The sequence below is a fragment of the Akebia trifoliata genome, chromosome 7, assembly GCF_017979445.1.
Source record: "Akebia trifoliata isolate Shusen 1 chromosome 7, ASM1797944v1, whole genome shotgun sequence".
NCBI classification, from domain to species: domain Eukaryota; kingdom Viridiplantae; phylum Streptophyta; class Magnoliopsida; order Ranunculales; family Lardizabalaceae; genus Akebia; species Akebia trifoliata.
The window spans coordinates 20,812,170-20,838,355 of NC_141381.1; the positions used below are offsets into that span (position 1 = coordinate 20,812,170).

General features: G+C 34.9%; 1 protein-coding gene across 1 annotated transcript; it reads right to left on the bottom strand.

The window, feature by feature from the left end:
* Positions 1 to 17,181: 17,181 nt before the first annotated feature.
* Positions 17,182 to 18,746, bottom strand: LOC147398372 (Sterile alpha motif (SAM) domain-containing protein). Its single transcript, XM_086447554.1, is given in 2 exon segments — positions 17,182 to 17,996; positions 17,998 to 18,746. Coding segments are annotated over 2 exon segments (990 nt in total). The 5' UTR covers positions 18,580 to 18,746; the 3' UTR covers positions 17,182 to 17,588.
* Positions 18,747 to 26,186: the final 7,440 nt, after the last annotated feature.

Below are 26,186 nucleotides of genomic sequence, written 5' to 3' on the forward strand. Positions count from 1 at the left end.
TCACTTTAATAATGAAATGATGCCTTGGATCACAAAAAAGATTAATAATCTTTTATTGTCAATAGACCATTATAAAATCTAGATTTTGATGAAGAGAAAGAATACTAATGGTTTTGACAAAAACAAAATTTCAAAAAGTGTGGTAAGTATGATTTTAGTCTCATTTTATTCATAGAAGTAACATAACAAAGACAGTCTTGCATATGTTGATAAATGTATAATACGAATTATTTTGTTAAATAAGCAATCACACTATTACAAAAGGACTAAAAATATTTTATTATTCACATTAAAATCATAAGAAGGTCTAGATCTTTTTAATGGAACCAAAGAATGTTCATAATATTGAAAGGAAACAAACTATAAAAGGTTTTAATATCATATTTTTTCTAAAAATAATTGATAGGAGTGATTGGTTAAAGCAATATAGGTAGTGGTGCACACTAGATCAGATTGAGCATTGTTTGGTTTGAATACGGATTGTAAAAAAAAAAAATTGATTGATTTGATTTGATTTCAGATTAGGGGTATAATAGAACCGAACCAATTTTTATATTTATTTATTTAAAAATAAAATATAATCTTAAAAGACAAAATGTAAGAATATTCAAACAATACTAAAAGTCTCAAACCCCTTTCTTAGTTTCTTTCATCTATTCTCTTCTTCAAGTTCTTTGAAGAAACCTAACGTTTCGTCTCTCTCACCTTGCCACTCGCCACCTTTCTTAGTTTCTTTAATCTATTTTCTAGTTTTTTAATGATTTTCGTTTTTAAAGTATTATACGTGATGCTCTGTTTATGTTGAAATAATAAGTATTTTGATGCTTTATTTATGCTAGCTATGTGTTATGCATGATCCTTTGTTTAATATTTATTTTACTCAATTTTCATTATTTTAATTTTATTATTGAAAATAATAAGTTTGAAAACCCAAAACTGATCCAAACTAATCCAAAGATTTGTTTGGATTGGTTCAATTTTATAGGGTAATTGGATTGATTCAATTCCAAATTTGTAAAACCAATCATGTTTGATTTGATTTCGATTTTACCACAAATCTGAACCAATCCAAACCATGTGTACCCCTAAATATAGGTAATCACTCCAATAATTTAACAATTGCTTCAATATGGTCTGTCACATAATTGATCTAGGTTTAAATTTGAGAGATTCTATTGCCAATCCAAGTAGGTGTTGCAACAGAAGCTCTCTTAAATTTATAACTCAACTTAAACCACCTAAACCAAACCCCACCAAATAAAAAAAAAAACAAAAAACAACCAGAAATGATCCGTCCAAGTCCAAGATGGGTAACGTAAGACCAATTACCTCAACCTCATGTTGTCCAATCAATATCCTCAATTTGATAGATGCTGCTTATCAGAGAGCACTAAGTCAATAACAAGTGAATTATCTTAAATGACCCAACACCTAATCTGTTATAATATCAAATGATGAACAAGGTTTTTTTGCTTTGTTGACCATTTCTTTAACACCAACCCAAGCTCTTTGAATTTTCAGACACAAATTTTTTTTTTTTTTTTAAACAATTTTAACAAACCTGCTAGAAATCTTCAAAAATTAGAACCCAAAAAACAGAGTCCCCAGTCCATATAGAACCAATAGCATAGGACACGTATTGTTTAAACTGAAAAGGCAACAAAAAGAACTCTTTAATATGGCTTTGGTTAAGATAACATCCTAATGTTCTCACCATGTAAAACCGTCTAATGAGATCAGATACTTTGATGAGGATGGATTTCGAGTATAAGCCCATGGAATCAACACCCAAGCTAGCTCATAGCCAGCAACTTCCGTAGAAAACTTTGAACCTTAGTAATTCATGGAAGTTAGAACAATTGCTCAAAAAAAAAATCTCTCTCTTCCCCCCCCCAACCCAAACAAAACAAAAAAAATTACCCAACATAAGATGTGGCACAATGATTATTCATCAAAGTAAGTTGGTGCTTCACACAGATTCTCCTTGCAAAATATAAGATGTGGCGCATAGTAACAGTTTTTTCCTTCAATCACTGAAACAGTAAAACCGCCCAGCATGTTGACATTTGCATTAAAATTAGAAGAAAAATAACCAAACTTTATTATACATATATAAGGGGGTTAAACTTGGATAAACCATAAATTCAGAATAGGTTTTTCATCATTTTCTTTAACTAAGTCTTATCCAAAACCTGTTCCTCGATCATGTCTATTAATTCAGAGGGAACAACTGTAAGAATTTAATTATGATCTATCATCTTCAAACCAGAGGTCGGCTCTGGGTTAAAAGCCCAGAAGCATAATAATCATGTGGTGCTCTATTTACAAATAAACATACAAAAAAAAAGGCGCATAGAATAATTTATATAAAACCAATGAATCAATCCAAATGGCAAATGGAACTCCTGTGGAATTGGGTAAAGACGCAACTAATGTGATTTCACAAACAAATCCAATTTTAGAATGCAACACATAAAAAAGTTGCCCCAGATTTTTTTTTAAAAAAAAAAACCCCTTTATGGGCTAAAATGCAACATAGTAGAAGTAGAAGGAAAACAAAGCAGGTATTGAAAAATGCACACAAAATGGGAAATAAGATAGGCAAGGCCCGGTATAATACAGTATCTTATCCGTAGTTACCATAGTACCATGTTAACGAATGTTAGCAACAGAGGATAAGAACTTCAAAATTAAGGGTATGGAGTCGGGTTAAAATGGGCTTGGCTGTCAGTATATTTCATAAACATAACCTTCTTTTTTTCTTCCTTTAGTGTCATTAGTAAAATCAAATTTATATAAGAAAGAGGAAACAACCCAAACAATACAAGTTAGATTCTAGTTAAGATCACAAGTAACGAAAAGGAAAAGGAAAGGATGCGCTGATAAACAATCAAAAAAGAAGACAACTGTCAATGCCCCCATTCACTGTACTCCATCTAAAAAGATCATCAAACCTCCAACCCTTAAAGCCCTTCTGCATGGAGGGCAAAGAAAATGAGAGTGTTCTGATCTTCATCTTCATAATAAATTTTCCGAGAGCTTCCTCCTTGTCGAAGGACCATTTGTTTTTCTCCTTAAACAAGGACCAATTCTATAGAAAGCTTTCACATCACCCTTCAAACAGGCCTTTAACTGATTTATTTTTAAAAACATGCAACTAATGTCCAAGGTCAAGAAGAAATCCTCCCACAAACATGCCAATTGTAACAGCAAATGGCCACTGTAGAGTGAATTCTCTAGTGATAGGACACAGGAGTAGAGTGAATCATCCCACACAATCCACTGATCGGTAACTATATTTTCATTTAAGATCTAGTACTCATCACTTATTGGTGAACAGAGGACTACACACTAAAAAAATATATATGAACTATAGATCCCTATAGAGGATGATGTGATTAACAGATTTATTAAACTTCCACGTAAGTGTGAACAAAACAATATTCAAAGATCTTGAAGTGATCATAATAAAATACCAGAATAAAAGAACATCAAGGGTCTACTCAGTCACTTCTCCCTTCATATATGTTCAAGATTTGCTATTTTTCAAGCTGGTTCCCAAAGAACCAACTTGTTTTCTGCATATATACAATAGTCAGTACTACTATTCAGCCAGGAGGATCCTACCCAAACATCATCTTATTGAAGGATCTCACTCAACCAGAAATAACTGCGTAGTCCCAGTTAGAACACTTTTCATTGCACTTGCTCTTAATGAAGAGCAAGTCAACTCCAACTCTATTACAAGATGCATAAATTTCTTACCATCGCATTGTCCACTATTGGCGAGACCACAAATGCCACCATCAGCTCGTTACAATCAAATAATTTATCCATCACTAATTTAGCAAGTTATTAACGACCATATTAAAGATATCCCTTTTGGTTTCAAATGCTTACCAAATTGTTTCGGCGTAAAGAATCTAAGAGTGGAGATCTTATGAAAAAGATGGCCTCCTTTTCACTATAATTTCACCCATGGTTTAAAATTCTTTTCGTCCCGATGTTTCGGTTTTTGAAAAACCAAAACAAAACTGAAAATTTTCCTAAACACACAAAACACTAATAATTTTTAAAAATCAAAGTCTTCCCCAAGAGACTGGTCAAGGGCTATGTCATCAATTTTAAAACACGGGTATATCAAAACATGAGGTCATCAGTTTTACAACACTGGGGTATATCAAATATTTATCAAAAAATGAGGGGTTTGGTCTAAATGACAGTATTCACAGTAGAACAAGGTCAAGAGCATCTCATGCTTTTGAAAACTAATGGAGACAAAGAAGCAGCAGCCATAGTTTGGTTTCAGAGGGTCAAAGAGAAGAATATAAGCAGATCAGCCACCCAGGTATCTCTCTCTCTCTCTCTCTCTCTCTCTCTCTCTCTCTCTCTGACCCCTATCCCGCAGATGTCTCTTTCTCCCCCAGATCTCTCTAAGTTTCTCTCGGACTCTCTTTCTTCCACAAATTTCTCTTGTAGATCAGGAAAAATCATAGAGAAACTGATTGAAACTTCAAAATTTTTTATTTCAGGATGGTTTTGTCTCTCTAAGCTAAAAACCCGATACATTTTGTATGAAACATTACAAAATGAAATGGATATTTAAACCACGATTTCACCCCTTCTTCACTGGCCACACCATCTCTAATTTATCTGTTGCTTTCATCTGTCACCACAGAGTTTGTCATCATAACCCTTGTATGCCTAGCTTCCACTTATTAGTTGAGATAAAAGGACGCAAGTAAGTCGAGAGACATGCCTACGAACAAGGATAAATGGAAAAACAAGATAGCAAGTAGCAAACCACTAAGGTTAATTACAAATCAGATCCCATTGAAACATAAAATCCTCAAAAAAAAAGAACCCTTAAACTTGTTAATGCCTTGCTCTGAACAAGCATGAACCCCAAAATACTGATTAGGGCCTCTTGCATTGAATCTTCGAGCTCCAATTTCAGAGATTCACAACTCCAAAGGCCAGAATTTCTTTCAAAATGTAAATTGTATGGGAGCTTTCACCCTAAAATTACTTGTGGACTTTTCTACCCTAAATTAATAGGTTCACACTATTTTTTTTCTTTTCTTCTTTTACCAGTAAGCATGTTTCTAATGAGATCAATAACTACGTGATGGCAGGAAGTGAACCCAACATTATGGTATCATCACCCATGGACTTTACCAACTAATAGGTTTATACTTAATTTGGACGTCTTACTACCTCATCTCTATGCTCTCAACCAATCTCAACAGCAAAAAAGTAAATACCAATTAGAAGTAACTACTAGAATGAACTTAGGGTCAAGTTGTGGACTCAGATCAGGGTTATATAAGCCCATGTTTGTGACTAACTAGAGCCCATTTTCCTCCAATATGCATCTCTCCTGCTTTAAAAAACTCGCGCTCGTTGAGTTTGAAGGCTGCCCACTCTTCTCTTTAGCCCAATGTATCTTCATTTTAATTAAAATCAAAACATCTTTCAGCTTCTCCTTCAGTTGCTCCAATCCTTGGGTGGTATCATACAATTAGGTGACCAATTGTCTCACCGAATTAGAAGGATGTGAATTCTTATCTTCACCATACATAACCTCGTGTCAAAATCAAAACATCATACAACTTCTTCAATTACTCAAATCACTGGAAGATATCATACAACTGAAGTTTGAGGAAAAACAATAAACTTGGAAGGGTATTATTGAAAAAGAGGAAGAAAAGCAATACAAAAAGTTGTAAGGGTGTATTCGAAAAAGGATAGAAGAGAAAAGATAATAAAGTTCGGGGTATACTTGGGAAGGGAAAAAGAGAGAACAAAAGAGGACGATCAACCGTCCACAAGATACGTTGTTTATGGAGTACAAATTTTAAGGCAAAGGAGTCAGATCCACCGCTATGTTTTATTATATAGACTAGAGGTTGCCCATGCCATCTTCTTTAGGGTTAAAGGGGTAAAAGAGGAAAGATAGTAAAATTTGAGGTAAATTATTGGAAAATGGGGATAAGGTTGGGGAAGAAGAAAGACAATAAAGTTGAAGAGGGTGGAGAGGAAAGGCAATGAATGTAGCGTGGACCCCACTCCACTATAACTAGAGTAGGATGTTTATACCCCACAAAATTGTAACTGGAGTGAGACCCACCATTGTGTTTTAGTATATAGATTAACGAAAACAGTGTAAGCTTCTTTGAGATGTATTTTCCATATTAGGGCTTATATTTGACAAATTCTCAAACCACAAGAACGAACTCGTCCTTGAAATCTTGTCGTCATTAGGATTTTGAGTCTTCAACGAGACATTTTTTTCCTTTGCATTTGAATGAATAATATTTGTTCATCCCTCATGAAAAATGTGTCGAGGTAAAACCATGTCTACATAGTAAGATGTGCACAAGTTTCATCAAAATTGCTTCATAGGCATCACACAATATACAATAAAAATAGGGGCCCCAAAGAAAATAAGACAAGACATCTAAAAAGTCACCTTGACTTAGAATCATCACTCACCAAACGACTTCACATTGCTACGATGCAATTCCATTTACAACTGGGTTATATTAGCCACTTCTTCCACAATAATATACCATTCGCTAGGACTATTAAAGGAACCACGCAATTGTGATCAATGAAAGAACAAACATGGGAGTGCACCAAGAAGAACTATGGAAGGACACCTAAGGAACCATGGATTTTATAATACGGATGAAGACAAAATTTGTTGTGCATCTTTAGTAAAATAGATAGATAACTAACTTCAAAGTAAATAGAAAAAAAATATATCTAATCAAAGAAGATTTTGAAAAAATAAAACGAGAAAATTATAAAAATTTACAATTTCAAATTCCAAAGTTTAATTTCCAAACCAAAATTCTACACTCATCAAAATCAATTTAAAATTTTAATGCATCCACAGTTTCACATTTCAACTATCTAATTTTTTCTCTAAAATAAAAAAAAAACAACAAGCAAATATAACCAACACTCTTACCTAAAAGAGAATATTGAGTGCAATCTATCTTTGTGCAGGAAACAAATGTTGCTGATGTGGTGATCTTGACAGTTGGGAAGACTTCAACCTCTCAAAACACTGATGACAAGGAGGAAGAAGAGTACACCTTGGATGAGTCGCTTGTTCAAGATAACATGATCCTTCCAAAGGAAGCAGTAGCTTCTCCTCCCGGAAGCATAGTCAGCAAGTCAGGGTTCGGGAATAAGTCAGCAAGGAAAAAAGTCGAAAAAAACAAAAAAAAATCGAGAAAAAATCGAGAGAAAATCAGGAAAAATCGAAATAGTGTTAAGGACAATGTATTTTTTTCTACTAAGTAGTGTTATCATTTATATCATCAAATCTTATTTTAAACTATAAGAATAAATGGTCTTTGAAAAAAAAAAAAAAAAAAAAACCTTTTAAAATAGCTTGCTCAACAAAAACAAATCACATTTTTTTGTGTTTAAATCGCACAATTAAATCATGTTTAAATTGTGACTTTTCAAAAAGTCGTGATAATCACCAGTTTTTTAAACTGCAATTAAACCACGATTTTTGAAAAAGTCGACGAATTTGGTGACTATGCCTGGAAGATGTTGCTAGAGCAACAGTTGTTGAGGATGAAACAACCACCTAGGAAAGATGGTTGTCAAGGATAATGAAAATGATAAGTCAAAAACAATCTTTCTAGATGATGGGGTAGCTAAAGAAGTTTTCACAACATAAGAGGTTGGGACAAAGCTCTCTTGTTCAAGTTTTTCATTCTTCAAACCACTCTCACAAGACTTAGGACAAAGATTAGAAGGACAATGTTGATGTAGCTTTGAGGTTCAAAAGATTCTTTCAAGCGAGCTAGTTTGATGATGAAACCACTTTGGGCTTGGGTCAAAACAACGAAGGGTAGATCATCTTTATTCCTAAGGCGACCATTGAGATTTTTCAACAATCATATGATAAGTACCCCTACTTTTTTACTTTCTTCCCATAAAACCCTTTTTTCATTCTTCTAACTCAACCAAGACAAAATATGCACAACTTTTCACCACCTTTGTAAATCTCCTTTGCCGAATTCATAATCTTCCTCAGGTTGATTATTTGTAGTTGCTAGAAAATCTGACGACTGTAGAAAATCTACAAAGGAGAAACTTAATTTTCATCATGAGATATCTCCTTCAATGTGCATTGGATGTTCCTATCTACTTCATTCTTATTGAAGGAAGAAGATTGCACAAAAATGCAAAAATTGTAAAAGATTCAAGAGCAAAACCTCAACATTGAATGTTGGTAGATTGTAGAGAAAAGGAAAGCATGAAGCAAAATTGGAAGATTACAACAAAGTTGGAATAACTGTCATAGGAAGTGCTCTTTCTGACAAGTTTGGGATGAATTTTTTTTATGTAGGAAGTGCTAACAAGGAAACTTTTCAGCTCCTTCACGTTATTTGGTCTTAGCACTTCTCTTATAGCTTTGAACATGTTTGGATATACTTCAATTCCTTGAATTTCCCCCATGAATCTAAGATATTTTTCAAAAATGACCTGAATGCACACTTTAGGCGATTCATTTTCAACGACTTCTCTCTGCATCTATCAAAGACTTTCTTCAAAATGGGCAAGTGATCACTTCTATTTTACAAATTAAAATTGTATTGGATTTAATAGATTGTTAATAATTGAAATAGAGTGGATTTTAAATGTTTGTCAATTATAATAAAAAAAATTGTTGATATAAGTAATATAAATTGCGGAGTTGGATTACGAGTTGAAAAAGAAAAAATTAGTTACTTATCAAAGTTAATCCAAATTAGATTATTTAGTTAATTAACAAATTTGTGAAATCTGACATGATTGGTTGAGATAGAATATCGGCCTATTGGCATTTAAAATGGTTTGAGCATTCCCTTGGGTATAAAACCATAAACCCATTATTGGCCAGGTGGTTTGTGTTGGCCCAACTCTCCTAGTTGGGAAAGTGTGACCTTCGGGTCATTGTGTGTGGACTCCTACTCACCTAGTTGAGAAGTGTGCTTATGATACTCGGTGCAAGGTGCCAACTGATTTAGAAAAGAATCGTAAATAAACCCCTATTTTGGGAAAAGAATACTATTTGAACTTGAATTAATTTTTATTCTCCTTTGTGGGTCATATAAAATTGTTATTTGGGTAAAGTAGATTCCATTTGGATTTTATATTATATTTCACTTTGAAATGAAATTTTGGTAAATTAGGAAGGACTCGCGCAATCCTAATCTTAGTTCCAACTTTAAGGTTGGTCAGATAGAGCTCTGACACTTCCATTCCCTTCTTGAGATCACTAAGGGCTATAAATCCAGATCTCAATTCAAATTTTAACGAAATCGAAGAGGACGCTAACTTCTTTTACTCAATCATGCATCTATACAATAATATTCACGAAAAAGCATTATCAGCAAAATTGAAATAAAAACTTGTTTACTTATCAAAAAATAAGATTATATTAGACTGATAGCACTAAAAAAGGTAAAATTGAAAGAGAAACACAGAAACTAACAGTTCAATGAATCTAAAGTTAACTAATCATGAACTCTTCGAGTGTATGTAACTAGCAATTAGAGTTGATCTATTTGGGCTCTTGGATGATGGATTAGATTATTGTGCAAAAAAGGAAAAAAAGCAATCATCTATTCTCAACCTTGCAAAGATCATTTTTCCTAAGGAGCACAACAAGGATATAACAAATGGGCCTTGAATGGAAACTTGGACCAAACTTTTATTATTGTTATTAACAATCAGCAATGGAGTTGCATTTACACCATTCTCGCACAAATTCTTCGGAGAAGCAAAGTGCCTTGGGCTAAGAGAGATAGCATGGAGTGTTGGCAAGGGAGCTGGACCTTGGTGGTAAAACTGTCTGCAAAGTGAGATTCCCATCAAAAGGGTCCTGCAATGTTAGGTTCTCCAACGTTGTGTACTTGAAACATTGGTGAAAAAAAAAAGCAACCCCTTACTTGTGTATCCATGGCCTAACCAACTAGTAATGGTATGACATGGTTGCATTCATGACGTAAAAGGAATAGATGCCATCCACCACTTCACAAGAAACCCTAAAATCAATCATTCCAAGTGCATGTTGAATAATTTTCCATCTCCACAGGTGATTTGTACCCTCTTTGCTCTAATGCACTTTTGGGGAATCTCAGAAACTCCATCATCAAAAGACAAAACATTCACCCAATTCCCATCATCTTGCAATGCCCTACACAATTGTTTCCTCGATCTTGACATACAAGGGTTGATTTTCATTTGGGTTACTCATTAATAGACATCACTCGATAAGGTGATTCTTTCCCTCTTTAGTGCCCCCAAACACTATTTTAATCCTTTGAAGACCTCTCTTCTCAAGTTAAGCATTGCGTCCAATTTTTCTTTGGTCTCATCTAGTAATACCTCCTCACATCTTCGTGGTGTCTACACGCCATCATCAACAAATAGGATACATAATTTATTACATTTTAAGATTGTTCCAATTAGTACCATCTCCAAAGTTACTTTTGTCCCCAAAGAAAATTGTAATACCTCAAAGATAGAAACTATTTGGAATTTCTATAAACGGCCAATGATGTCGCAGATAGACACCTTGCCAGCATTCTTGCGAGTTGCGATTGTACATTGCAATCAACACTTTTTATCTTGTTCAACTCGATTAGTTGAACGAATAATGACCATATCATTTTCATCCTTTTATCTTGTTTTAGGAGTGCTAATGGCTAGATCCCTCCAGAAGAACATAATGGCACTATCCATAAAGGTATTAATGAGGGTGGTGTTGAAAATTGATTTGGCAACTTCAAACATTAATGCTTGAAATTTGTAAAATCATTCTACCATGGTCTTTCCTAGAGCTAGTTTACACCTTTTCATATCATCAATTATGATCTTTCAGGAGGAAAAGAATTTGAAGTAGAATTTCTCACAAAAATCACAGCTGTATATATTGTCAAATGGGAGATAGGAGAACCATGTAAAGGCAGGTCCACTAAGCATGGTTGAGAACAGTTTGAGCATCATTTTGGGTCTTCTGCATATTCTCCATACTGCCTTTAAAACATTGATAGATGCTCAGAATTGGCACACCATATTTGGTAATGGTGAGAAGCTTAAATTTACAACAATAAAAATGGAGGGCAATGTCGTGTTTAAAAACATTTTGATGGCTCTCAAAAGAGCCATATGTGTCTCCCATTGGCGTCATCTATAAGTCCCATCATGACAACATTGACATCATGATACCTAGAGCAGCAGGTTCAAGTCTTAGGAAGTTGAGTTGAAAGACGTCAACACATATTTTCAAGGCTTGTTAATAGAGAGTTAGCTAGTGATCGGTTAGTTACATTGCAGCTTGGAAATTTGCATATGCCTTTAATTGATTCAATGAGTGCAACTGTCATGTGGCTTACATCAGTTATAGGTGTGCCAACTTGAAATAATGTCATTTTTCCGGTGTAGCTTGGGATGATTGGGTAGTGTGGTGCAATCACATGTAGTGCTACTACGACCATACTGAACATACACTTTTTGTTAAATCTGAAATACTATATATCCCTTTTTTGTCTTCTTTGACAAACTTTATCTTACTCCTTTTCATACACGGGATTGAACCACGCTGACCTATAACAATTGATTGAAGTTGTCCTTAGCCTAAGCTTTTGGTAACCATGTGGAACAATTTTTTGCCCCGTTTTTAAATTTTTTCATCTTAAGTACCAAAATCCAAAAAGTTCTTTTAAATTGGATAATGTGACATTGTCAACCAGAATTATTTATGCATTTGGAACTCACTTGGATCACTTGTAAATCACTCAAGAATTAATGGTAGTGTAAGTTCCACTATTTAAACCTTGTCGAGATGGCTAAAGATGAGCAACCAACTTCATTTTTCTCACCCACTTTTGAAAATATTTCACCCTCTCAAGAATGGGATCACACACATTAGTACACATTCTTTATGGTTGTTCTTTCCATATAATCCACAAACCAACCCAATCTCAATACATTAACACCATCTCCATCCTCTCTCATAGTCATTGGACTCAAACCCCACTGACAAATGATCTCTTGGACTCTCTCTCTCTCTCTCTCTCTCTCTCTCTCTCTCTCCTTTGCTCGCTACATCTCACCATCTCAATCTCCCTATTTTAGAGTCCAGAGATTTTATCATCATTTGCATCAAAGCCATTATCCCGAAATTCTGGGATCAACTCAACAAAATCTTCTTCCTCCATTCATTTTTATCAAAAGCATTGTCATTTTGTTAATCCTATATTGGTATTGGATCGACATGGATGCTAAAATAGGGAGACTGACATTCCTGAATGGATTTTTTTCCTATGGGATACCCTACATTATCATATATATATATATATAGAGAGAGAGAGAGAGAAGAATGCTAGCACCACACTAATCTTACAAGAGAGTGGCAGTAACTTCCTTCTAATTTGCGACATGTCATGTAGAAGTAAAGATAGGGCTTTATTCACATTTGATAGTGAGAAATAAATAAAGGGTATTTTAGAAAATATCATTTTCTACCATTTTCACTCAATTTCACACCCAAGCCTTTTCCACAATGTTTTTAAAAAATGATGTTTCATCTCATTTTCCATCCCTAACGAGTTGACTTGTCAGAGTCATCTCATCTTAGATGAACCATTGAATTCAGTACAAAATTATTTATAAATTTAAAATCATCAAATTATAATTTTTTATAAATATGGTGGATAAGAAGATGCTAGTGGCAAATATCACATTTCTATTTAGAAAATGAATATTTAAAACATTAAAAATTAATTACTTTATTAAAAGCTTGGTTAACTGAGACAAGTTTTATTAACTTATCCAATATTTTGAAGTATTGGACAAGTCATACCGTATCTTAGACGAGTAAATGTAAAATATGATTCCCATAGTAAATCTCGCTCATTCACAAATGATATCAAGATTACCTACGCAAGTCATGTCGAGACAATTTGTAAATCCATGTTTCTACAAAGAGCGTGGGAGCAACTTCCTTCCACTGTGTGACACGTCATGTAGGAGAGAAAAGGTTGAATTTGTTCCCACAAGGACCAATCAACTGGGTTTTTTATAATTTTTATTTTAAAAAATAATTAATTTTTAATAATTGAAATATATACTATTTAAATGATTTGTGAGTAAGCAGATTCTAATCCATCTAATTTTCTAAATAAAATTAGAATTATTTGAATACAAATAAATTATTATAAATAATTTTAAATCAAATTAAAGTAATTTATCTCATCTAAGACGAGATGACTCATGCAACTCAACCTAAAATTAATAGGGGACGAGATGAAATATTGAGTTTAAAAGAAATGAGGTAGAAATAAGATTTTATATATCGTCCAAAACCAATATGACTCGCTTAAGTTATCTCGATATCATTCATGAATGAACAAGATTTAATAGGTGAATTGTCTTTCACACTCATCCAAGATATGATATGACTTGTCCAATACTTTCAAAATATTGGACGAGTCAATAAAACTCATCCCAATCAACTAGGTTTTTTATAAAATAATTATTTTTTAATAATTTAAATATTCATTTCCTAATAGAAATTTAATTTTGAGATCAACATCTCATCTTCTAATCCACTATATTGATGTAAAAAAAAAATTTATAATGTTATAAATAAATGATTTTGTACTGGATTCATGGTTTATCTCATTTGAAATAAGATGACTCGGACGAATCAACTAGTTAGAATGGGAAACAAGATCGAAGACCGTGTTGTATAAGCATGGGTAGAAAAGGGTAAAGGTGTGAAATTCATTTGGGGAAAAAATTTAGAAGATAAAATTATCAAAAGTAGCTTTTACTCGTTTCTTACCATCAAATAGGAACAAAATCCGACTTTCATCTCCATATAACGCGTAACATATTAGAAGGAAGTTGCCGCTATAATGGGACTAGCATATATATGTTTTTTTGACTGATGCCAAACGGCTCCTTATATGTATATGTATACATATACATATAGGGAGCCGTTCGGCATTAGTCAAAAAAACAAACGTTTTAACAAATGAAATGGAGCCGTTCGATCGGACGCAGATGAACGGACGAGATGATTTCATTTTAATAAAAACGTGTTAACTTATATTCTTTACAAATTTGTAAAGACCCCCTACGAAAAACTCTTTCAACTCGACCCCTTCTCTCTCTCTCTCGATCTACAGGCAACTCTCTCACTCTCTCTCGCTACAACTCCCTCCCTCTCTCTCTTTCGCTGCAACTCCCTCTCTCTCTCTTTCGCTGCAACTCCCTCTCTCTCTCTCTTTCTCACTTACTATCTCAAAGAAATCGACAAGAGAAAAAAATATATAAAAAAATTCACACCAATAAAAGAAACTCTAAAATCAAGGATTGAAATAAAAGATAGCAAAATCAGAAAACCCAAATCCATTTCTAGTTCTCTCTCCGCAAATTTTATTTCTTCATGATCATGAACCTAGAAAATAAGAATAATAATAGTGAACAGGGAGAGAAATTACCTGCAATCTCCAATTTCTGATGACTGATAGGTTTCTTGTTCGATTTCTGAATATTCCAACATTAGATTCATAGATGTTATTGAGTTCTCTATTTGCATACATGAAATCTGGTAAGTAAAAAGCATTTACTTCGAAGATCAACAATTGCTTGAACGGATAAAACCCATCTTTTAGATTATAAGTTTGCATTACAAAAAATTTGGTAAAGATCAACCTTTTGGCTTTCAAGAATACTACAAGACAGATTGTCTATAGAGAGATCTGATCGAGAGAGAAAAAGGGTCAAGTTGAAAGTATTTTTCATAGGGGGTCTTTACAAATTTGTAAAGAATATAAGTTAACACGTTTTTATTAAAATGAAATCATCTCGTCCGTTCATCGGCGTCAGATTGAATAGCTTCATTTCGTTTACTAAAATGTCTACTTTTTTTACTGAAGCAGAACGGCTCCCATATATATATATATATATAGAGAGAGAGAGAGAGAGAGAAAGAGAGACACACACACACACACACACACACATCTGTATACCATTAATATGAAGATGAGTCATCAAACTCCCCACAAATTCAAAAATATATTCTCTCCCATGGCCCATACATCCTCTACAACTTATGTTTTGAATATGGTATCATAGCTTTCTTTTGTTCAACCACTTCCAAGCCAATAAAGTTGTCCCTCTCTAAGAGCTCACTCTAAAGTAATAAGATTTTCTCAATTATTCTCCTCCATATCGCCAACCAACAATTACTACATCTCCTTCTATTTGTCTCACTCCTATCCTTGTTTTCTCTAACATCAATAATTTTGTCTCCATCAAACTCAAGATTTTCAATTACCTTTTGTGGAGGAACCAATTTGTTCCCTTCATACCACAAACTTCTAGGCATCATCGATGGTTCCTCTCTTGCTCCTTCAACAATTGTCAACATGGAGCAAAATAACCAAGTCCTAATTTTATTCAATGGAAATCATTGATCAATGTGTGGTCAGTATGATCATTGGAACCCTCTTTGAAGAAGCCATGAATCATGTCATTGGCATGACCAAATCTCATGAAATATGGAGTTATGGACAACTTTGTATGAAACCCTTTTCTCCTCGTTCTAAGACCCATGAGTTACAACTTTAGGAAGTAATCCAAACTTGCAAATGGGGCAATTCTTCCATCCCAAAGAATCTACATAAATTCAAAACTTTCGCTGATACATTAGACTCGATTGATAAACATTTTTCCAGACGAAGATAAGGTCTTCTGGTTCATGAAGAGCCTTGGTTCTTAGTATCATGTATTCACACCTCTATTCCCTCTAGAACTCCATTTCCTTCCAAAAAAACTTGTTCTGCTCTTCTCAGTCAAGAACAATTCTTCCTTACTCTTAGGCCCAAACCTACATCTTTTGAAACACCCTTGATGTGCAAAGGGGGGGTGTGTTCCAACCAACGTTCTCATTGAGGGGACTGATCATACTGGGAGCCAAGCATCATTTACTCAAGGGTGTGGTGGTAAATCTGTTTACCAACATCATCAATCCCCTGGAGGTTCCTCTCAATCTTCAAATCAATATTCATCTTGTGGCATTCTCGGTGCATCTCCAACATCCACTCAACGATCTGCACTTACACCATTCACAAAGAAAAGATTTGTCAAATACACAATCAACCAGAACATACGGCCATTGAATGCTAGCATCAGTATAATCAAGCCTATCAGGTTAATCATGTCAACCAGTCATTCTCCAATCTTCAAGTTGCTGACCTATTAGATGAGGAATGGTACCCTAACAGTGGTGCATCCTCACACATGACCGATGATCTAGGTAACTTTTCTAGTGTGCAATCCTATTCAGGTAAGGATTGTGTGATTGTTGGCAATGGTCATCAAATTCCCATCAAACATATTGGTATTGTTCAGATTCAAAGCTGTATTTCTACTTCTCCTTGTTCCTCAAATCCTAAAAAATCTTATATCAATTAGCCATTCACTAAGATTTTGACTGCTTTTTTTATTTTCTTTTTTTCTCATGGCTTTCAAATCAAGGACAAGAAAATCAGAAAGTTTCTCGAGATGGGCAGTAGGTAAGATGAACTATAAGTGCTAGACAGGATTCAAAACTCTCTTTTTACTTCTCTTAGGGGCACAAGTCAGTCATATGAACTCTAGAAGCACTCCTCCACTTTATCCACCAAGCACTTATTATATGAGTCACATAATTGTTAATATCTTCATCTCTACAGATAATTAAATCTAAATAGCAAAAGGTCTCTCGGGGTATTTGTTGCTGGAAAATATTAATTATAGTCCTCCATTAGAAATCCAACAAAAAATTGATAAAAAGAAATTAAAAGAATTCTCAGACAGAAATATATTAAGCTAATAGCCCATTCCATCGTAATGGGTAGAAGCAAGCTAATATTTCTCAACAGCTCATCTATGATAAATCCCAAATTTGTACATGGTAGAGCTGCATTCTAATCATGAAACAAAAGAAAAGAAGTAACCTTCATGAATTTCCCAACCATAATTACTCAACAAGATCACAATAGCTAGTTTCAAAAAACTAAAGAAAGCAACATAAAACCAACCATCCCAAAGATGATAGATCAAACTAGAGCATAATTATATAAAATATACAGATAAAATTCTCACAAATAGTTGAAAAACATGTGCACAGCCTACCATCCAATCCAATAAATATCATTTAGAAATGTTTGCAAGACAAGGGAATCAAATGATCTAAAGAGATACATTATCAAATCCATCGCCCATTCTTTATCCAAATCCTAATCATTTATGCAGTGTGTTTGACCTCAACCGGCCATCAACATTTTCTAGGAAAACATTGGCAACGCTATAGAAGCATATCCAACATTACACTAGATATACATTGATATATAGATAGCATCGTTAATAGAACAAAAAAGAACCATTTGATTCAAAAACTAGTAATAAGTAAATTAATAATAAAAAAGAGGGGATCAAACCGTATCAAGCTTGTATTCTAACTTCTTCCATAGCCAAGGGTTTTCCGCAATTACATTCACCATAATTTATATCAAATGTCACGAAAAACCCTTCGCAAGCTTTTGGATCGCACAATACAATTTCCGCCTCGAACCAACAGCATTTACCCCCATATCCTTAAGATCCTCCAATGTCAAAAGCGGCAAAACTTCTTCATCAACCTCATGTATCTCAAAAACAGGGGCATAACGACCTAACCCTAATCCATTAAGCCACATTTGAACCCCGTCTTCGAGCGATCGGCATCGCCCTCCCTTTTCACTAACCCCATTCCCATCTGCACTTGTCCCACACTTCCAATCCCTTACATCAGTATCGGACGGCCCATCCAATTCAACTGCACCATGATCTCTACTCTCAGAAACTCTAGCCCTAACCGATCTCTTCTGACCCGAAAAAATTCCCTCTCTCTCACTCCCAATTCTCCTATCGGAACTCTGGTGCAATTCCACAACCGCATTTTCCATGGATTGAGTTGGGCTCCTTCAAAGGGCTTTCCGAACCCTCGGGATCGAAACCTCTGTACCATTCGTCCCCATCTTCTCCACCACTAAATTTCTCATCTCCTTCAACTCCTTCATCAATCTTCGAAACCCAATTCGATCTCATCCTCTTTGTTCCACCTACGATTCCTCCTCTCTTAGCCTTCAAATCTTTCCCTTTTCGATTACCAAACGGTACCAAATCAAAATCCCCAAATGTAGAAGTGTTCTTATCTTCGGTTTCTAGGGTTTCATGGTTGTTGTCGAAGCCGTTACCCATATTTGTTAAAGGTCTGGCCTTAGATGATTTACCGGCTACGCCGGTCTCCTTCTGGGAGTGATGGCGATTCTTCGAATCGTTCCATTGTTTGGTTCGCTTAACGTAAGATTCATATAAGAGAGAAGCTGGTTGGTCGCCGATTTCGCCTAATCTGACACTCGGTCGACGTTGTCGCTTGGAACCCAAACCTGGAGCTGGATTTTCCGATGAAGCTCCGGCGACGATTCCACCGTTTACCGGACCTTCCGGTGGCTGTAGCTCTGCCATCTCGGCCGCGCGAGAGAGAGAGATTATGGAGATTAGTGTGGATTGAAGTTTAAATAAATAAAAATTGCTTCTCGAAAGTAGCTTTTGCTTCTGTGGAGTCGAAGGTAGACGAGTGTCTCTGAACAACCTTTTTTTATCTTTCTCTAATTATCGATTCTCGAGGGAGCGGCCAAAGAAAATGTTTTTGTTGTTTTGAGAGGGGATTTTCGAGGAATAAAATGTGAAAATTACACGAATGGCAGGGATTTGATAAGATTTTCTTAGAATCTGCCTCGTACGAGATTTTTATTTTCTAGGGATATGTTTCTCTTCTATCTCAATAGGTCGCTGGATGTACAGTGTCCAGTGCAATTGGAAAATCAAAAGGTATTGGAATGGATTCCTCACTCTCAAGTATCAGTTCAATGAGTGCGCTGACTCACCTGACTCTTCGGTTTCTAGTTTAAGTGACGGCACGTGTCTCATTGCCTTAAAAATATAAAAAAAGAAAATTTACTTAAAAGGACTCTGGTAGCGGAGGTATTTATTTCTAAATAGTCCCTAAGTTTTGAACGATAACTTCACAAGTCATTTATTAGTACACTTTTCATTTTTTTAATGGTCTCGCATTATTTGCAAACTTGTCATTTTTTTATTTACTGTCGAGTTCACCAATTTTTATTTATTACCGAATTCGACGCTTTTTATTTAATGGCGAGTTCACCATTTTTATTAGTAAAACCCACATATTTTCAATTTGCGAGTTTTTATAACTAAAATACATGGAAAAAGTGACTAAAAACTTGAGATAATGACTTTCTTTAAATGATTTCAACCCAAAAGAACAATTCTTAGTCGAATTTCATCCAAAAAGTGTGGGAGACTTTTCGGATCTCTCACCCCTCGAGATACGAGTTACAAAGATAATAAGTATTTCTTTGAAATACATGTTACAATGATTGATTAACTTTCCCGCGAGATACGAGTTATAAATGATGATCAACCTAGGTCATCTTCTCTAATATTACTTCTGAGTTCTAGTCATATCTTCCGATGATGCATCAGAATCTTCGATCACAGTCTGATATCGTTTTACCATGAAAAGATACTGGTGGAGTGCCAGCCGAGGAGCCTCCGACGATCAAGTTAGATCTTAGATAAATTACAGAGCAAGAAAAAGAGAATAAGTGTTAAAAAGTATTTTGTGTGGCTTGTCCTATTTTTCTTGAATGTGAGAAGTTTCTTTATTTATAAATTTGACTCATTAAAGAAGATAGTAAACAGTTATAACCATTCACCTATGTTCTTTAGCATTTATGATAATAAAAGTTCATGATGCTTTGATAATAATGAAGATATACTTCTTATGGTTCTTGTAACCTCTATGAGGAGTGACCTTGGTAGTGGAGCATGGAGCATATTATAATGTCCTTTGCTACTTGGATAGCTTCACATAATTTCCTTAATGTATCATTTTCCATAGAATAATTCCCAAGAGTAGAAGGAGGAATAGTAATAGTAGTAGTAATGTCAGCTATTGAGTAAGAGTAGGAGAAGAAGACATAATAGTTGTTATGTAGGGCAGGAAAAAAAAAGTAGTAGTTGCTGAGCAAGGTAGGAGAAGAAGAAGTAACAAGTGATCGACTCCTTGCAGAAGCTGAATCCCTTTCAAATAAAAATGGAAAAGGGACAGCTCTTTAAGGAATCTGAACCTCTTTCAAATGAAAATACTAAGGGATCAACTCCTTGAAGAGTCTGGACCTCCTTGAAGTTTGGAAGAGTGAAGAGGTTGACTCCAATAGGGAGGTCGAACCTCATTAAGGTTAAGAGGGATGATGGGGTCGACCATTATAAAAGTCGAACCACCTTGGGCCACAGTTAAAAGATTGGATCCCTTTTGGCCAAATTGATTGGGGTAGGGGTCAGACCCATGATACTTAGCTAATCTGGTTTAGATTAGGTTGAGTCAAATCCAAATACCTTGATTTGACAACTTTACTAATCCCAGCAAGTGTAATTTTTTTTGTTCCTACAATGCCTTCTCTTAGGACCTTGGATCTTGATGAGATCCAAGATTCTAAGAACAACTCTCATTCATTGGGATTAGCAAAAGTATTGTTGATCTTTTTGAGTTAAGAGTTGCCCCCACACATCTCATTTGAGATGAAGTTTGAATTGTTGACTTGTTGTCAACCCCTTGAGTTGGGAGTTGCCTCAACACAACTTGATTAATGTAGAACATCAGCTCTTAGCAACATGTCGACTCTTCGAGTCAAGGGGTACCCCCATGCAACTCAGTTAAGAGTAGAATTCAAATTTCTAGTTGTATATTAGGCATCATGCTGACTCTTTGAGTTGAGAGTTAATGGCTCCATACAACTCGATTTGAAGCGAGAACTATTAACCGTAGACTCGCCATTATGTTAACTCTTTGAGGTGGGAGTTGGTGATTCCATGCAACTTAGTTTATAATGATAACTATTTTGTTTTTGGAGAGTAGGCTCTTAGAACATGGGCTCTTTTGTTTGAGAAGTGTGGGTTTCCTTCTTGTTGGCGAAACGAGGGTTACTTTGAAAACGATGGACCTTTGATTAATAAGTAAGGGCTTCTTAGAGAGCTATGGCTCTTTTATAGAGAAGTAATGGTTTTTAGATAGCGATGGCTCTCTAAAGTAAAGCGAAAACTTTTTGGAGAACGAGGGCTTTTTGAGGAGAAACGAGAGCTTCTTAAAAAACAAAGGATCTTTAAGGAGAAGTGAGAGCTTCTTGGAGAGTGTGGGCTCTTTGAGGAAAAGCGGAAGCGTCTTGGAGAATGAAGGTTTTTTGTTTTTATAATCGTGGTGACTTGATACCACATCGACTATAAAGTTGTGGATTTTCAAGTTTATAGTCGCGGTGACTTGGTGTCAAGTCGATTTTGGAGTTGTGATTCTTCGATTTATAATCACGATGACTCGACATCACGTTGACTTTAGAGTCGTGGGTCTTTGAGTTTATAGTCATGGAAACTTGGTGTCACATCGACTTTAGAGCTGTGGCTCTTCAAGTTTATAGTCGCAGTGACTTGGTGTCACGTCAACTTTAGAGTTGTGGCTCTTTGATTTGAGAAGTGAGGACTTCTTTAAGAGCGATGGATCTTTCTTTGAGAAGCAAGATCTTCTTCGACGATCATAACTTCAATCATTCACTAAGTATTCTGGGAAGACTTCTTAAATGCAGATAATTCCATATAACTTAGATTTTGTGAGTTGTGGGTCTAACTACCTTATTATGATGTAGGTCTTATCGCCACACTGTGTTACTGAATTGTGGGTCTGACTACCATATTAAGTTGTAGGTCTTATTGCCTCACTTTTCTTAGAACTGTGGGTCTAACTGACATACTAAAGTGTAGGTCTAACTGCCATATCAAAGTGTAGGTCTTACTATTGCACTATTTTGTTGCAAGTCTGCCATACTAAGATGTAGGTCTTAATATCGCATTATTTTGTTGTGGGTCTAATTGTCATACTAAGATGTAGGACTTGCTACCACACTATTTTGTTGTGGGTTTTATTACCCTACTAGAATATAGATCTTACTGCCTCATTATTTGATAGAGTTGTGGGTCTGACTGCTGTACTAGAATGTAGGTCTTACTGCCTTACTATTTTACCAAGCTAAACATCTTGGATTTAAAAGTCGTAAGATTGGTTACTATGCCAACTTTTCGAGTTGGGATAGTTTCGAACACCTTGGGATTTGATGGAGTTTTCACTCCTAATTGTTGGCTTGTCGCCTTGCCTACCCTTTGAACTAGGTTGCCCCCAATTGATCATTCGTCATTTATGGAAGTTTTATTTCCACAATGTGACTCTAAAAATTATTTTCATAGTTTTTTTAAACTTAAAGAGTAAAAAATAATGATGAATAATATCTCTTTGCATAATTTAGGGTTATCTTAATTGTAGTTGTTTTTCACTTTGAGTGGACTTAAATATTCAATTTATCGGAGTGTTGAGAGGATAAAATTTTTGAGTCTCTTATTAGTGTTTTAGTGGTGCTTCTCCTACACTCTAAGGTAGTTTTATTGCTTATTTTTGAATTAAACCAGATTTTGTGTACATCATGATCGTCAATTGTAAACGTAAGAACAAAAGTATTTTCATGAGGTCTATGCATTCTTTCCAAATGTAGGTAAAAGAAGACGAATGATTATTATCCTTTTGACAATGATCAAGTCCATCATGGTTGATGTTGAATATGATAGAGTTTTCGCACTTGGAGTTTCTTCCTGATTAGGTTCTTCCTTTCGAGTTGTTTTGTATGGTTTATCGAGAAGAGAAAATATATGAATCTTCTCTTGTATTGGCATTTTTTTTCCTTGATGAGTTGTCATTTTTTACTCTACCTCTCCATCTTTCTTTACTTGTGGAATTAGAACTCCCTTGAGGCTAATTATTCTCTCCCTTTTGTTGTGTATCATGGTTTGGAGTATTGACTGCATCTCGATGATGATTTGTCCTTGGACCATTAAGTTGAGTCTGTAAAGTTTCATTCTTTTAGTGCAGGGTTGTAATTGTTTCTTGTTGTCATTTAGAGTTGGATCTACAAAACTTGAAGAATTTTTGCTTGGGTTTGTGGTTGGTCGAAAGTACTGGTTATTGGATTAAAATGGTGAAGTAAATAAAAAGTCGAGGTGTTGTACGTGTGAGATCTCCTAAGAAGGATGTCTTGCTAGTTTGACTTTAGCTTAAAAGATAGCTACCTTGTTAACAACTAATAGTCGTCTTAGTTTGAGACTGTTGCTTTGCTAAGTAAACCTTTAGATTGATCATGCATAGTTTGTGTTAATTGCTTGTTGTGAATTTCCCTAAAGGAAAAGTTAATGAAGAAAGTCTAAGTAACTAAATGGTTGAAGGACTTTGATGGTGAAGAAAAATATCTTTTCAAGAAGGATAGTGAATAAGAAGAAGACTTTCAGTTGATGGGATCTCTAGGTTTGTTTTTCGTATTCCCACAGACGACGCCAAAAAATGTGAGAGATTTTTCGGATCTCCCACCCCTCGAGATATGAGTTATAAAGATAATAAATATTTCCTTGAAATACATATTATAATGATTGGTTGACTTCTCATCGAGATGCGAGTTCTAGTTGATAATCAACTCAGGTCATCTTCTCCGATATAACTTCTGAGCTTTGGTTGTCTCTTCTGATGATGCATCAAAATTTTTGGTCACAACTTAATATCATTTTAACTTGAAAAGACACCGGTGAGATGCCTACCAAGAAGCCTCCGATGATCAAATTAGATCTTAGATAAATTATAGAGAAAAAGAAGATAATAAGTGTGAAAGAGTTTTTTGTGTGGTTTGTCATATTTTCCTTGAATGGGAGAAATCTCCTATTTATAAATTTGATTCATTAAAGAGGTAGTAAATAGTTATAACCACTCAATCATGTTCTCTAGCATTTATGATATAAAAAAAAGTCTGTGATGTTTTAATGATAATGAAGACACACTTCTTATGGTTCTTTTAACCTCCATGAGGAGTGACCTTTAAATATATAACTACTCAAACTCAGTGATTGTTCAATTTCTCGAGTTGACTCAATCGAGTTAGGTATCTGCAACTTTGTCGGGTACCATGTATGTTTTACCTTGGTAGTAGAACATATTGTAATGCCATTTGCTACTTGGGTAGCTTCACATAATTCCCATAATGTATCAATTTCCTAAGAATAATTCCCAAAAGTAGAAAGAGGAGTAGCAATAGTAGTAGCAACAACAATATTAGTTTTAGCTACTGAACAAAAGTAAGAGAAGAAGAAGAAGTAATAGCAGTAGTTGTTGAGTTGTTGAGTAGGGTAGGAGAAGAAGAAATAGTTGCTGCTGAGCAGGGTAGGAGAAGAAAAAGTAGTAGCTGCTGAGTAGGGTAGGAGAAGAAGAAGAAGAAAAAATAGCAAGGGGTTAGCTCTTTGAGGAGGCTAAATCTCTTTCAAATGAAAATGGCAAAGGGCCGACTCCTTGAGGAATGTGGACCTCCTTTAGATGAAAATAACAAGGGGTCAGCTCCTTGAAGAGTTTGGACTTCCTTGAGGTTTGGAAGAGTGAAGAGGTTGACTCCAATATAAAGGTTGAACCACCTTGGGCCACAGTTAAAGAGTCGAATCCCTTTTGGCCAAACCGATGGGGTTATGGGTCGGACCCATGATACTTGGTTAATTAGGTTTGGATCGGGTTGAACCAGATCTGAATGTCTCGATTTGACAACTTTACTAATCCCAATGAGCGTGATTTTTTTGTTCCTAAAAAAACCAAGTTAAAAAGGTGAAAAAATCCTAATTTTTTTACATACATTTTCAAAATGTTTTAAAAACACATTGAAAATGGCTTATTTTTCCTTCTTGAATCCTTTCCAATGGAATGGAATTTTTGAAACTTGAATGAGATGCCAAAAATCCATTTTTTTTAATGAAAACTATGTGTTCGAACGATTAGGGTATTCAATTTTGAGAAATGTGGGAAATCAAGTTTAGGGACTGTTATGAAAAGTTTACTAAATGGATTATTAAAACATTGATCAGTGTCTCAAAACATTGAATTATTTATACTTTTCCCAAGCAGCTATCTCGATTTCCATTATTTGTTCATTAGTTTAGATGAATACTTATGTTAAGCCTCAAATTATCACATTTCATATTACACCATGTTAATTAGGCTTAAATTGCACAAAATTATGTAAAATTGGAAAATTGATTGTGTGTGTTCACTGTACAGGTAATAATCAACTCATCCACATCACTTAACCAAAAGTGCAATGCAATCAGGAGGTCAGAACAAACATCCAGTCAAAAGATGATATCCAAAGCTTTCTAAAGCACTACGACGTAGTGAATTCTCAATGTGGCGCAGTCTACCTCGGTTGGATTGCTTTAGAATTTCTCCTATTTGTTTGGCACATGAGATTATACACAAGAGTGATGACAGCTATATTTGAATTATTTGAGAAAGTTTCAAGTCTATAAATAGATCATTTTCCCAATTAGAAAAGAGTCTTTGTGCTCTTGTCCCTTATTTTCTTCTCCCTAATGCCCTTAGCATTTTCTCTATAATTTTCATTTTTTTTAGTTAAGTTTTAATTCAACAACTTTTGTAATTTTTCAAAGAGATAGTGTATCTTGGTTATCATGAATACAAGTGTTGTTTTTTTACTTTTTTTGTATCCTTGCCATAATCATAGGCTAGATTCCCTCCATAGTGAGAGGAGGAAGCCTAGAAGCAAGCTTTAATTTTGTGTTATTTCTTTATCCTTTCATGTTCTTTATAATGTTTATAGGATTCACTTCAAGGTTTTATCCAACTCTAATAGATTAAAACTTTAGTTGAATCTCTACACATTTTATGTTTGACTTAGATGGTCTATTCTTAGATGAGATCAAGATAGAACATGCTTAAATTAGATATTTGGTGGTAGGGACTTCACACAATAGTGAGTGAAGGAATCCTAACTATAGTGTTTTCTCTTAAACTTCATACCATATCTTCCAACTTAAGGAACTCACGCCAAGTCCTTGTGGTTGAAGGCAAAGAAGGATAAACTCAAATACAGTTTTATGTGCTAATCCTATGTTACTATAATCACTAA